General features: G+C 39.6%; 1 protein-coding gene across 8 annotated transcripts in view; it reads right to left on the bottom strand.

Annotated features, from left to right (window-relative positions):
• UNC5D (unc-5 netrin receptor D) overlaps positions 1 to 14,835 on the bottom strand; it is a 571,089-nt gene that overhangs the window by 44,945 nt on the left and 511,309 nt on the right. For all 8 annotated transcript variants that reach the window (XM_001088208.5, XM_015145154.3, XM_015145153.3 and 5 more), the window contains 2 exons: positions 2,884 to 3,052; positions 676 to 903 (listed from right to left, as the gene is read on the bottom strand). In XM_001088208.5, coding sequence (XP_001088208.2) covers positions 676 to 903; positions 2,884 to 3,052 — 397 coding nt within the window. The remainder of the gene's footprint in view (positions 1 to 675; positions 904 to 2,883; positions 3,053 to 14,835) is intronic.

Here is a 14,835-nt window from a genome sequence, read left to right as displayed (position 1 = left end):
TTTGAAACAAAGACAGTAACAGCGCTTTCCCAAAACAAATCCCCTTCCCACCTGGAGACTAGATTGCCTTTGTAGGACTAACAAATCAGCCACAAGATTAGAAATTATGGTTTGGGAGTCATGCAGCTGGAGGCTACAAGATTCTGACACTCTCCAAATTGCTCCTGGGGATAACATTGCTATTGTAAATCCTAAAATCAGTGCTTGAGATATTTTGCAGACCCTGCACATGGATCAGTAGGCACCACCCGATGAATAAACTGGCTCATCTATCTTGTGGCCCTGACCCAGGAACTGACTCAGTGCAAGAAGACAGCTTAGATTCCCCATGACTTCATCTCTGAAACAAACAGTCAGCACTACCAACTCATTAGCCCCTACCCACCAAATTATCCTTCAAAACAATGATTCTTGAATTCTTGGGGAGAATGATTTGAGTAATAATAAAACTCCTGTATCCCGTTCAGCCGGCTCTGCATAAATAACTCTTGCAATTCCTCTGTCTTAATAAATCGGCTCTGTCTAGGGAGTGGGCAAGGTGAACCCACTGGGCAGTTACAGTGGCGTGGGTTCATTTTCCAGACCCTCAATAATAAAATTTTCAATTGATACTGATCTTTTGGAAAACCCACACTTTCATGACACCAAAAGAAAATTATTAAAACAAAGGCTGACCTGAAATGCACAAGGGGTATTGTCCACACAGTAAACTCTCAAGTTGTAATCCAGTGAGTTACAGGACATGCAGCCAAAAACCGCCACCTTCAGTTGCTTCACGGCACAGTCTGTGATTGGCTCTCCAGTGAGTGCATAGGTCCCAAAGCTGTCTAGGAGCACATGACATGCAAAGGGGTCCAAAAGGCAGTAACAGGATGTGGATTCATCTTCCACTGACATCACTTCCTGTTGGGAAAGGTGTGTTTATTCTCTCACTTGGAAATAAGATGTGACCTAACCATTATATTGCCAGGACACAAATAAATGAACACACAAATATAAATTTTTTTTCAGAATAGTCCTATTGCCCAGTTATCCTGATGTTAACTGTTCCTCTTCTATCAAAATAACTGCTGACATTAAGAACTCAAGAAATGGGCTGGGTGTGGTGGCTCATGCCTGTAATCCCAGCACTTTGGGAGGCTGAGGCAGGCAGATCACCTGAGGTCACGAGTTCAAGACTAGCCTGGTCAACATGATGAAACCCCATCTCTACTAACAAAAATTAGCCAGGTGCGGTGGCACACGCCTGTAATCCCAGCTACTCAGGGGGGTCTGAGGCAGAAGAATCACTTGAAACTGCGAGGCAGAGGTTGCGGTAGGCTGAGATCGCTCCACTGCACTCCAGCCTGGGCAATAAAGCAAGACTCCATTTCAAAAGAAAAAAAAAAGAAAAACTCAAGAAATGGTTATGTTCAGTGTGCTAGAATTTCTACTTCATTGGTTATAATAACAAAAATCACTTTGAAAGTTCTATTTCTGGCTAATTTGTTCAATGTTGAGTTTTAGAAATCTTAAACCTTATAAATAAGCAACCGTTTTATTTTTTTTTAATTTTTTTTTACAAACACCTGTTTCTGACAACTCTTTAAATATCCTTAAGGTAATGCTGATTTTCTCTCAAACATTTTATGTTCTTTCGTCCCACTGAAATCATTTACAAGGGACTACTAAATAAATGAATTAGATAACATGTACTAGAATATTTCACCCTCCCTGATAAGAACTTTAGTATATGTGACTGGTTTGATAGAGCATAAATATAACACCATCTGTGTATAAGAGATTGTGAGGAAGTGCTGGGAAGAAAAATTAAAGTGGCAAAAATCAAAGCAAAGCCAAACATGATGGGAAGAGGATGAAAACATGGCCCTTTAGGAAACCCATGGAACTTCATGCCCCAGGAAATCTGTTCACGGTTGCACTAAGACACACTAAATAGCAGAATGCATTCCAGAATAAAGAAAATAGTTTCAAGACACTAGTGGGCAGGGTAAAGGTAATCCATTGCAGCAACTAGGAATTTTCTTCTCCTAAAGAAACATGATTTTCCTTTTACTTCTTTGGCCTGAAGTGCCTTCTGGGAGGAAGACCCTAGGGCTGGCTGGAACAGGTCATTGTGTTCCAACAAAGATAATTCTCCCAGTTTCATGCAAGCTGACTGCAGATGGACATAAAGGAAGCCCTATCAGGCAGATAAATCAGAGCTTTCGCTTAAAATAGTAATTCAACTGCAATCTGTCTTTGCTGTGACTGTCTCCCCTGTTGTTAATGTCTTATTATGTATCCTCATTCTCTTTCCTTGTCTCCTACTGTATCACTTTTGTATGCACTCCATACACACAGGAAACACTGATAATAATTCTCAATGCATTCGTTAACTAAAAAAAAAAAATATATTAAGCAGCAAATGTGTTCCTGATTAAACATAGTTACCTTAGAATCCCCAGGATGGGAAAAAATAGACATAGTTATTTTCTTTCTGAACACAGACTGCCTGCCCTGAACCTCCTCCCTAACTCCACAGAGGCCACAGAATAATGTCCATTAAGACAGGGACGAGGCCAAGGAGGAAGTGAAGGGGATCAATGAGCAGGTATGTAGGTGTAGATGAATATGTGGGTAATTATAACTGTATTCTAAAACCAAACAAGAAAGCTCTGGATTATCCCTTGCTTCTCTTTTCTATTATAATGGGAAAAAGAAAAAACAAAAAACAAAACAAAACAAAACCTAGCCAATATGTTTAGGATATTATAAAATACTTGACACCAACCCTTTGCCAACAAAGAAATGTTGATTTGTGGTGTTAGATGTTAAGGTTAAATCTATCCCATAGGTGGAACCCAAATTCCATTGTTTAAAAAAGGAAGTAAACGGTCTCACCTCCCATTTGCCCTGCTGTGTCCTCTTCTTTAAATGGATATTCCAGTGCTCAGAACTGACATCTGCACAGTGTGGGATGGTCAATGCAAAGGGAGTGGTGACGATCATGTCTGGAGGACCACAGGTGACTTCAGGACTCAGGAGCACCTCAGAGCCATCTGACTGGAGGCTTCACAGTTGAAAAAAGGATAAAAGAGAGGAGTATGTAGAGGAGGGGCCATATTTGAATGAGAATTTGGTTAACAGACTGGGGTTTTCTTCAGGCTTATAAATATTCCTTTCCAGGATTTTCTTTTACAAAGGACTGGTCTGGAGAACAAGCATTTGTCATGAAGTTCTCAGACACACGGAGAGAGTTTAAGCCTAGATTTCAAATCTAGGTTTTGATAAACCCACCAACAAAATGACAAATGCTTCTTTAGAAATACAGGGCAGAATTGGAGAATGCAAAGACCTGGCTGGTGGGTCATGCACCAGCTACTGAATCCTTATTATTGTCGATGCCATTATCAATGAGCAAACAAAAGCTTTATAGAAATGACTGATCTCGTCATCTCGTTACCATCAAATTCCTTTCTCACAAAACCACAATCTAAAATATTCTTAATGCTGGAAAATGATAACGCAAAATATTATTATGAAGCAAAACAGTATTTTGAAGATACACACTGAGTGTGTCTATTCTGGCTTTGAAAACATTTATTTTTTGCCAATGAACAAATACACAGCTTATATAGCAATAGCACAGTAGACAGCTACAAATGTGCATAATATCATACATAAATGTATATCTTTCAACTCTTTTCTATTTTAGATCTAAATTTAAAATCATTCAATCCAAACCTGGTGTTCAGCTTTTCTGAATTGTGAATTATTTACAGTGAGAATGCAGAGTCATGGAACAGATCAAAGAAAGTGAAAGTTAACTAAAATGGAATCATCATACCTCATTGAATGCCTCCCTCTTTCATGTCTTTGGCTTTTGTTTTTAATCTGCACCCCCAAACAGTAAGGGGGAGTAGTTTACAGAACAGTAATCAGTGAGAAGAACCCAGATGTCTGCTTATTTTTCCTCTAATGGCATATGTGTTCTTCAACAACCTATTTGATCCTTTGTTTGCTGGATTTTCACTTGTAAGAAAAATAATAATATTGAATATAGAGCAATGCTATGGGAGAGCTGGAATTGGTATTATTACCAAAGCTTTTACTTATACTACCTAGGAAGGACATTGAAATATGTCATCCTTGACTAAAAAAGCAATTCCTTGGGCAAAATAAAGATAAAATTTAGTGCTAAAAGATACCATCTTTCCCATGATCTTCTATAAACAAAGAGTTTTTCTCTGAGTTCATCCAATGTGCTATTTATTTCTGAATTGCTTATGTTGACATCTATTCTCTCAAGTTAGTAATGGTTATACTTGAGCTCATTATCTATCACTTGCTGCTGCAATAAAGCCAAGCCATATAATTGAGGAGCATCTTATGTCTACTCCGTCTAAAACAGTAGATGTAACATTATCACATTGTCTCCTCCCCTCTCCAAGAAGCCCTGGAGATGCCTTTAAAAAGTTGAGTCTCCCACAAAGGTAACCACAGTCCAAAATAGACAATTCTTCCTATACGAGCAAAACACAGGTTAAGATGGTCATGTCTTCATTTACCCTTAAGTAGGGGAGGCGAGGAGAGGGGAATGGAAAGCAGTGTATTAGCAACATCAAATGCTCTGTGGAAAGCCTAGAATAATATACTCAAGGTTTGAAAAAAAAACAAAATTCAAATGTGCAGCCTGTATGTGGGTGCCTGCCAGCGGCCATCAGAGAGGGTGAAGCGCTTTCCATGTAATTACTGCCTGCATTCATCATGGACAGGAATAGCAGGGATGCTTATGAGTGACCGATGACAAGCTTTCCTAAAAGAACTATTTAATTGCTTTCAGAGAATTATCCTCCTTGTTGAACATATTGTTCAAACATATGGGAATCTGGGGAATTATTTAATGCCAAATGAACTGAAATCAGCTAATTAGATGAACTCTCACACTCGTGAATAGCAAGACTCCTTTCACAGTGGTAACTTAAACAGCTTTAGGAGTCAGAGGCAGTGCGTATTGAATACGAGCCAGGGCATGGAATAGGAGTTTTGTATTAAATAGGCATTAGGCATTTCCTTAAGTGCAAAGTAAGTAAATCAAGATTTATACTTAAACCTCCCACTGTGAAAATAGTGTCCATGGGTATAGGTCTCTCTCTGGTGAAGGAACAAAACTTCACCAGAAGTTCACCAGAACTTCACAAAAATCTCTCAATATTTTTTCTCCCCACGATTAGTAACAATTTGCCCTTTTCTGCTACCTTCTATCTGTAACAATCAGGGAGATTTACAAATATTAATTAAAGCTCTTCGCACACCTATAGAGGCAGGTGTTAACAGCATAAGGTCACAGAGGAGTCAATCAAGGTGATGGCAGGAAAATAACCCAAAATTTCTCACTCACAGGCTCTCGCTCTCTGTGACCAGATTGTACTTTTCTACTCTGTTACCATTAGGAGATTTCTGGCCAAATTGCTGGATCTTATGACATCCCAAGGAAAGATCAGGGAACGGGGTTGCAATATAGTCCAAGGGTAATCATGGATACAGATTCAGGACATTTGAGGACAGAGGGCTGCGGAGCGAAGCCTTTAATTGTATGTGGACAAAAAAATGAGCCTTCTTAAGGAAATCGTAGATGGCGTTTAAACTTTCCAGCATTGCATAATCCACAACAAGGCAGTATACATGTCCCTGCTGGGGCGGGGGGGAGTGCATAAAAAGGTAACACATTTTTCTAAAATTGCTGTGAGCTAATAATAACTGTGAACCAATAAAAGCAGTGATTTCAGGATAAAAATATGAACCACCTCAATGTATCACATACCCTAGTGTGGTCTGTAGACTGAAAAACCTTTCTGCATAGAACTTTTGCTACTTAATGTTTTTCATTGTTCTCTATCTATACATACGTATGCACATATACATACGTGCATATATATTTGTACTTTAAATGCTGTGTATAGATAGAAAAAGTTTAACAATTTGAGCCCGGTCTTATTTCTATAGGAACTCTGCTTTCTGAGATGATTAATTCATGCAATTTTCATACATTGTCATTGCATCAATGTACGCTTTGACTTAAATTCTCAATGCCTTAGGAATGTGCATGATGGGCATTTAAGGCTCCTTGGAAATGATGCTGGTCTCCTTGCTTTTATTCTCGCCTTTCACAGTCTGTCCTCCATGCAGCCACCTCAGTCATCCTACCAAAAATGCCAGTGTTTTCTCACCTCATGGAATTGCTACAATTCGTACTCCTCTGGAGTGCTGGGTGCTGCCTGGAAGAGCTTTCCCCTAGACATCCACATGATTTACCCGCCTTGTGCCTGTCAGGTTCTTGCTTAACGGACATCAATGAGGTTTTCTCTGACCAGGCCTTGGTAATTGCAACATTCCCAATACTAAAAGCGGATCTTTGTTTGGCTTTTTCTCCTCAACACTTAATTCCCTCTAGTGTACCATACCATTTGCCTATTTATTGTTATTTTTTCTGTCCCACTAACTAGAATGTAGGCTCCTTGAGGCCAGGGAATTTTTTTTTTTTTTTTTTTTTTTGAGACAGAGTTTTGCTCTTGTTGCTCAGGCTGAGGTGCAGTGGCACCATCTTGGGCTCACTGCGACCTCCGTCTCCTAGGTTCAAGTGATTCTACAGCCTCAGCTGGGATTACAGGCACGTACTACCATGCCCAGCTAATTTTTGTATTTTTAGTAGAAATGGGGCTTCACCGTGTTGGTGAGGCTGGTCTCGAACTCCTGACCTCAGGTGATCCACCCACCTTGGCCTCTCAATGTGCTGGGATTACAGGCGTAAGCCACCACGCCTAGCCCAGGGATTATTTTTTTTTCTGCTTAGCTCATCATTGCATCCCCAGTGCCTCATATATGCCGGCTGTAAGCACTCAAAAATACTTGTTGAAAAGGACACAGAAGCCAGCTTGAAGAGATTCTCACTGATCAAATCTGGAACCTTTTGAGCATCAGAGTAAATCATGGCAGTAAAGAATTATAACCTACTGAGTCATACTATAAGAATCCACAAAATAAAAATCCACATAAGAATGAATCAATGAGAAGGGAAAACTCTTCCACATAAGAGAAAACCAACAAATAAATGTAGAAAACCATCAATTAGCAATCAGCTACATTAATACTTGGTTGAGAATCATAAATGGATGTTAACCTATTGGGTGAGAGTTTAAACAGTAATAAATAACTATTTACACATTCTCAAAGTATCTTCCCACCAGGTACTTAACTGTTTACCAAGGGTAAAAGAGTACTTCACAGCAGACACCACCTAACATGAATGACCAAGTTAACATTCCCTGGAATGGGATGGATCCACAGAATATACCTCTCGACAGGACACAGTGAAGAGAACCTAGCATCACTTCTGTGACATTCCGGCTAAAAGTCCACAGCCTGAATCTCCTCATAAGGAACCATTAGACAAGCTCAGAGGAAAGCACATTCTGCAAAATAACTTATCTGCACTCTTCAAAGCTGTCAATGTCATGAAATACAAAGATTCAGGAACAGTTCCAGATGGAAGCAGACCAAAAGCACAGGACAACAGCATGCAATGAAGTGACTTGGACTTTAATTTGCTCTCAAGGACATTATTCAGACAAGTGAAATATAAATAACGTGTGTAGTATACTAAGAGTATTTTATCAATGTTAATTTCCTGATTTTGTTAATTGTGCTATGTTTATAGAAGATAATTTCTTGGTTGGGGGATATATACATGAAAGTATCTAGGGATCAAGGGTCATCTTGTTCACAGTGGTTAGAAAGTATATATATGCACATATATATATATATTATTCATTTTTATATATATATGAAGGAGAGAGGAAAGAGACAAATACAGAAAATTTAGTAAAATATTAACATTTGTGAATCTGAGTGTAGGACACACAGGAATTCTTGATATTATCCTTGCAACTTTCCCTTGAGTTTACGATTTTGTCAAGATTATTATTATTATTATTATTTAAATGAATGCGGCTGTGCATGGTGGCTGAAGTCTGTAATCCCAGCACTTTGGGAGGCTGAGGTGGGGGGATCACTTGAGGTCAGGAGTTCAAGACCAGCCTGGCCAACATGGTGAGAACCCCCGTCTCTACTGAAAAAAAAAAAAAAATACAAAAATTAGCCAGGCGTGGTGGTGCATGCCTGTAGTCCCAGCTACTCAGGAAGCTGAGGCGAGAGAATTGCTTGAACCTGGGAGGCAGATGTTGCAGCGAGCCGAGATCACCCCAGTGTGCTCCAGCCTGGGCAAAAGAGTGAGACTGTCTCAAAAAAATAAATAATAAAAAATGAATGCATGAAAATAGAAGGCCCAGGGAGAATTTTTCCAGAATTCTTACAAAGAAATCAGCAGGTAGACTGCTCTGTAAATATCCATTAAGTCCATTTTGTTCTAGGCTATAATTTAAGTCCATTCTTTGTTGACTGTCTTGATGACCTGACTAGTGCTGTCAGTGACTGGGTACAGTACACACCGCTCAGGTGATGGGTGCACCAAAATCTCAGAAATCACCACTAAATAACGTATTCATGTAACCAAACACTACCTGTTTCCTAAAAACTATTAAAATAATAATTTTAAAAAATCAGTGGGGCCACTGATTAACATATGAAACACACAATGGAGGATGATGAAGGTGCTGTAGTTGGTGGTGACAGGGTGATGGTCCAGACCTTACCACCTAGTACCTAACATCCTACAGCATCCATCTGCACATGAGTGCCAACCAGAGGTCATGCTGAAGGTCAGCTACAAGGCAGCAACTGTTAATAACCATGGCAGGATGGGAGGTGTATCCTGGACATTTTGCCTCTATGCTCAATAATCCTTGACCTGCTGCTAGACTTGTAACACTTCACTTTCTTTAAGGAAAACGACCAGTTCCAAGTTCCAGTATGAGATTTTTACTGTAGCTGTTGTCTTCCATGCTGTGCTTGGTAATCATCGTTCCCTCCTTTCCTCCTTATGGTCTATATTCTAGATTAATGTAGGTTTGATCACCTTTACCCAGAGTATCACTCAGGAATCCAGGAAGGAGAGTAATGATAGTTTTACTATGTCAGACCTTGGGTCGATACATAATTAAATCATATGTGAATGGAAAAGACATCAAGGCTGATAGATGGAAGCTGTACTCAGTCTTAAAAGCTCAGAACGCAAGGTAACTCTAGCCTCCTAGAGTTTTCCACCCACAAGACATCCAGTTTTAATTATTATTATTCATTTTTCATTAAGATCTTCAGATTTTGACCTGGGGTGCTAAAATTGCTGTGGATAAAAACAAGGTTTTAACGTTTATTATTTGTGTCTCTCTCTCTTATTTTTTGGAGTCAGCTCTCTCTCTCACTCAATTGCTCTGACCATAGATTTCAGATCAGCCCTAGGGAAATGACATCACTGAATCTCCTAGAGAGATGGACCCTTTAAAGCCAGCTTTTCCCATCAGTCAACCCCAACACTGTGGCTATGTCCTCTATTTCTGGTAATCACTATGTGTGATTTAAGAAAACAGATTCCTGGAGAGGGGAACAGGAAGTGAGAAGCAGAATGGAGGACAAAAGTGGGCAGCAACATTTTCTCTTTATTATAGCAGACTCCTGTTTTCATCGTCAAGTGGTTCTAAAACTGTAATGTTTTTCAAAATTTCTTACGAAGCTTGTTTAAAATTATACTCCTGGATGCCACCAATGAAGATTTTGATTTAGTGTTTCTGGGATAGGGCCCACGAACCTGCATTTTCTACATGCAAGGTGGTGCTGGCACTAACATTTGAGAAAAGTTGTGTAGTTCTTAAAAAAAAAAAAAAAAAATCCAAAGCAACATCTCATGCACTGGAGCCTTGGTGCTCCATCAAATATAGGACGGTCCATTCTGAAGTGGAATTTAGATGATGGTCAAGTTTAAAAGCTCAATATTAAGGCCCTGGCTGATACTACAATGATGGAAAATCCAACTACACAGGGACTGTTCCTACATCCCATTTCTCTAAGTAACATGTGTATTAATAAGCAAAGATGTCAGGTTGGGGCGCTGATTAGCAGTAACTGGAAATAATGTTATAGTTCATCAAGCCATTATAGTCCATCCATTGGGGCAGGAAAAGGAGCACTTAGAACAGTGGATTATTACAAGCAACAAGTTCAATTCACTGAGGATAGAAACATATGGATGTTCTATTAAAGGGCTTAAAGATCTGGGTCACCCACACGCTATTATCTGAAATAGGATCACAGAAAGAGAGATGGCATATGGGGTTGGGGTGGGAGAGGAATTATATACACACTGGAATGAGTATCTGAATTTGCTGAAACTTGAGCAACACCACACAGAGAGATTACCCTGTTTGCATATGTTAAACGGCTTTAGTTTACACACACTTTCATAGGGTGTTTACCAATTAATATACTAAAGGAATCACAAATCATGTGTAAATCACCAGTTCCTAGACACAATTTAAGCCTAGTCTTTCATGCAGTGTCGGGCTTGCATTTAGCTTGTCTTTTTAGAAGAAGTGAGATAGTGAGATGATGGCTCATTGAAAGTGCCTTAAAAATGAATGAGAGTGAGGAGGATGGGAGAAGAGTAGGACTATGTATCATGCTGCTGGGGCATATTTTTATATCCACTATGTTGTTTATCCACTTACATTTTGAACAGAGAAAACAGCCTTCTCTGGGGTAATCTGAAACCTATTTCACAGAATCCTTTTATTTTAGGCTGGGGAGGGGCTCAGGAGTTATGAGGCCAACACTTTCTTTGTTCAGATGCATGGCATGGGGTCGGTGACCCAACCAAAGTCATATCTCAACTTTGTGGCAGAGCTGGAACCACAGTCTACTGCTCTGTGAGTCATGGTTAGGATAGGTAGGCAGTGGAAGGAAGAAGGAATGTGTTCCCTGGGATATATTCTCCAAATCCAGAGTTTAAATTAAAATGTTGGCATGGGAATGAAGACTGGACTCATAGACACTAAACAAAACCCGAGGAAAGCAGGGCCCTGAGGTACAGAGCGGGGTCAAAATAGAGGCTTGTATTAGTTTCCCATTACTGTCACAGCACAGACTTACTGGCTTAAAACACAAATTATCCCACAGTTCTCTAGGTCAGAAGTCTGACTGTGCTCATATGAAGGCTGTCAGGAGGCTTGTGCTCCTTCTGAAGGTTCCAGGAGAATCTAATTTCTACAGGCTGCCTGCATTCCTTGGCTCAAGGTCCCTTCTTCCATCTTCAAGCCAGCGGCATGATACCTTCAAATCTGTCTTTCCCTCTGATATTCCTACCTTCCTCTCCTAAGGACCCTTATGTTAGGTCTACTTGGAGAGTCCAGGATAATCTCTCCTTCTCAAGGTCTTTGATCTTAATTACATCTGCAAATTCCCCTTTGTATGCTTGTAAATTCACAGATTCTAGGAACTAGGACATCTCTAGGGAGCCAGCTTTCTGCCTTCTGCCAGAATTTTCATCCCTTGAGATCCCCCTGGGGCTGTCTCCTGATCCACCGTTGTCTCTCAGACACTACACAATCCAACAAAAGTATCTGTTCACTTTAGGGCTATCTTCATTGTTTCAGTTTCCAGAACCCCCACTGTAATTTGTAGAGCGAAGCTCCATATTTGTATACAACTATATGGAGTCCTGGGAAGTTGTTATGGTTTAAAGATTATAACTGCAGGGAATAGGTGGTTGATTGTCCAGGTTTTCAGAGGGCTATGTGGATTGTCTTAGAAAGTGTGGGGGCTGTCTCCATGTGGGCTGGTGTCTTCGGGTATTTTTATTAGGCTGTAACAAAGTGAAGTGGAAAGGATGATATATATTAAATATCTTAATAGGACAGGTTATTTCTACTTCCAGCATGGGCAATAAAAGAGATAGCACATACAAATAAAAATAATTACAGTATGTGGTGCTCCTTTACAATGTGCAATCAAACTCATGGACCAGTGACTTTCTCCTTATTGAATTAAGGTACACCTTCCATTCAGATCTATTAACAGCATTCACAAACCATTGTTATCTGTCAATGGCATCTTTAATTAAAGACTCCTCTGGGCCACTCTAATCATTTCACATTGTGAGTGTCCATGGTCTTCAAATGCACTCTGATTAAGATGATGGCAATTTTTATTTACATGTGTTTACTTGTGGACCAAGGGGATGTGAGGTGAGGAGGAACAGCAAGGAGAAATGCTCCTTTCCAAAAAGAGCAGGTCTTGAAATGACAATGCCATTTTTAAAAATTTTGTTCCTCTCCCTCTTTTTCTATCTCTTCCTCTGCTTTTTTTTTTTTTTTTTTTTTTTGGCGGGGGGTGGTGGTGGGTTAATGGCATTATATTCTAACCTCAATGACTCTGTGAAGAAATTATCATGATTTCACTGGGGAACAGAGTACAATCTTCAGTTAAAGGTGCATTAACCCTTCTAGGCCACTAAGATACCATTTGATAAATTGCCCTTTTTGTTATACTGCATGGCACTGGTAGCCTGAAAGAATTAACGTATTTCCCAAATGGCAGCAATTTACTCCCCCTTGCACTAACACAAAAAGTCCCCTTTGTTACCTGGGAAGCATCTTTCCTCAGTGATTCTCTCTATGCCTGGTATAGAGTTAATTAATGCCAAATCTCTTGGAAGAAATAGGTATATACTGTCAATTGGATTCTTCCAAGACAAAAGACAAATTTCTAAGTCTCACAGCAACAAAACAGATTCAAATCCCTAATTGACCATTTAATGCAAATGGTGACAGGGACGATTCATGCATTTTCATCCATCACTAGCAAGAAAAGCCTGACAAAATGGACAGGGAGAAAACTTGTTTAAGGCAGCATAAGGTTGACTGACCTGCCCTGCTTGACTGGTCACTGATTTCCTAATCTTAACACCAGCCCACGTGGAGTCTACTATTTAGACTCATACGATATACCTTTAAAGTATAAATCACATGCCAGAGCATTGTGAGAAATAGAGATAGACTCAAAGGAATTGATGCAGGGAGTTATTCATATCTTCATGAGGCTCTTGGTTTTAAAGCCAACTATTAATATGTTTGCTGTAATTGAATTAATCTTTCCTCTGAAAGTCTAGGACTGTGTTAGCAACAAAAAGAGATGAACTCTACATCACTGCGACAGAGCTAAAGCAAATTCCATGCACTTCAGAGAATTTCTGTCTTCTATGTAATAAAAAAAAGTAAGACCAGGTATAAGAGGATGATTTCCAAATGTAGCTTTTAAACAGTACTTCACAGTTTGCACCAGACTTCTCATCTATCAGGTCATTTTATCATCCTCGCCAAAATCTGAAAGCAAAGTTACTAATATATAAAATTGGTAGATGATAAAACTGAGGCCTAGAGAAAGAGAATGATTTGCTCAAGGTTACACCCACAGGCTGTTGCTGAGGGGGGATTGGAACCCAAAACTTCTGAGTTCCTATGTCCTCTCCACTCAACCATGCTATATCATTTCTGAGAATTTTTTTTCTTTTTGAGACAGAGTTTCACTCTTGTTGCCCAGGCTGGAGTGCAATGGCTTGATCTTGGCTCACTACAACCTCTGCATCCCGGGTTCAAGCTATTCTTCTGCTTCAGTCTCCTTAGTAGTTGGGATTACAGGCACGTACCACCACGCCTGGTTAATTTTCTATTTTTAGTAGAGACGGGGTTTCTCCATATTGGTCAGGCTGGTCTTGAACTCCCAACCTCAGGTGATCCACCCACCTCAGCCTCCCAAAGTGCTGGGATTACAGACATGAGCCACCAAGCCCAGCTGAGATTTTTTTTATCTCTTATGCGATGTCAATGCTGAAGCCTGCATTATTTTCCTGACAAATTATTTCTGTTATCAGTTCACTTCAATGAGTTCCAGGACCAGCATATTCTTACTTCAGAAGGCAAAGAAAACAAAGAAAGGCAGAAGATTTTGCCTTGAATGAAGCAGGTAGGCACAATTATACTGAATATCATGACATCTTACTAGTTAAATGAGATTATGGTCACATGCTCTGGCAAAAGCTGATGTGGGATTTCGATTCAACAGTCATTTTTTTGTTCAGATTATAAATATTCTTTTTTCCTTCTTTATTAATTCTTCAGTCATTCTTTTTCCCTACCCTTTTTCTTGTAAGTCAAAGAGCTATGTTTATTCCCTGGAAAGAAATCCAAAGTTGCTCCCAGAGCAACTATTATCACAAACTCTCAAGTGACCTTCAGTAGGCAAATCTCTCTCTCCTAATTAATCATCAGTTTCTGAGCCAGAATTCTGGGAATTATCTTCAATTCCTTCATCACACATTAAAACACACACACACAGACACACACACAGAGCAGATCTTGCCAAGTTTCTCCCCAAGTCTATCTCAAAACTCCCTGCTGAGAGCAAAGTGGGGATTTGAGAATAGATTTAGAAACATTAAAAACTAGAGACAAGGGCACTCAAAAGTAGAGTGACTATAAATTATTGCCCAAATTGAGATACTTTTGAGGAGGAAAAGAAACACTATTAATAATTGTGCCAAGGAAAATAAAACATAGCTTCACTGTGCTCTCAAGGAGGGTGCTTATCTGGTAAAGATTTGAACTTGGGCAATATCAGTGGAGATGAAACAGCATCTATCTAAAATGTAAGCATGACCAAAATTTAAGCCTCATTCACCCCTATGCACCAGATAAATTGGACATTCTCTGGATGGCAAACTTGCTACATGATCTAGTCCTTATTTTTTCAGCCTCATTTTCTGTCACTCTTCCTTTCTTTTTTCTTTTCTTTTCTTTCTCTTTTTTTTTTTTTTTGAAAAGGAGTTTTGCTCTTGTTGGCCAGGCT

The sequence above is a fragment of the Macaca mulatta genome, chromosome 8, assembly GCF_049350105.2.
Source record: "Macaca mulatta isolate MMU2019108-1 chromosome 8, T2T-MMU8v2.0, whole genome shotgun sequence".
Lineage (NCBI taxonomy): Eukaryota > Metazoa > Chordata > Mammalia > Primates > Cercopithecidae > Macaca > Macaca mulatta.
This window is presented reverse-complemented; position numbering and strand designations above follow the sequence as displayed.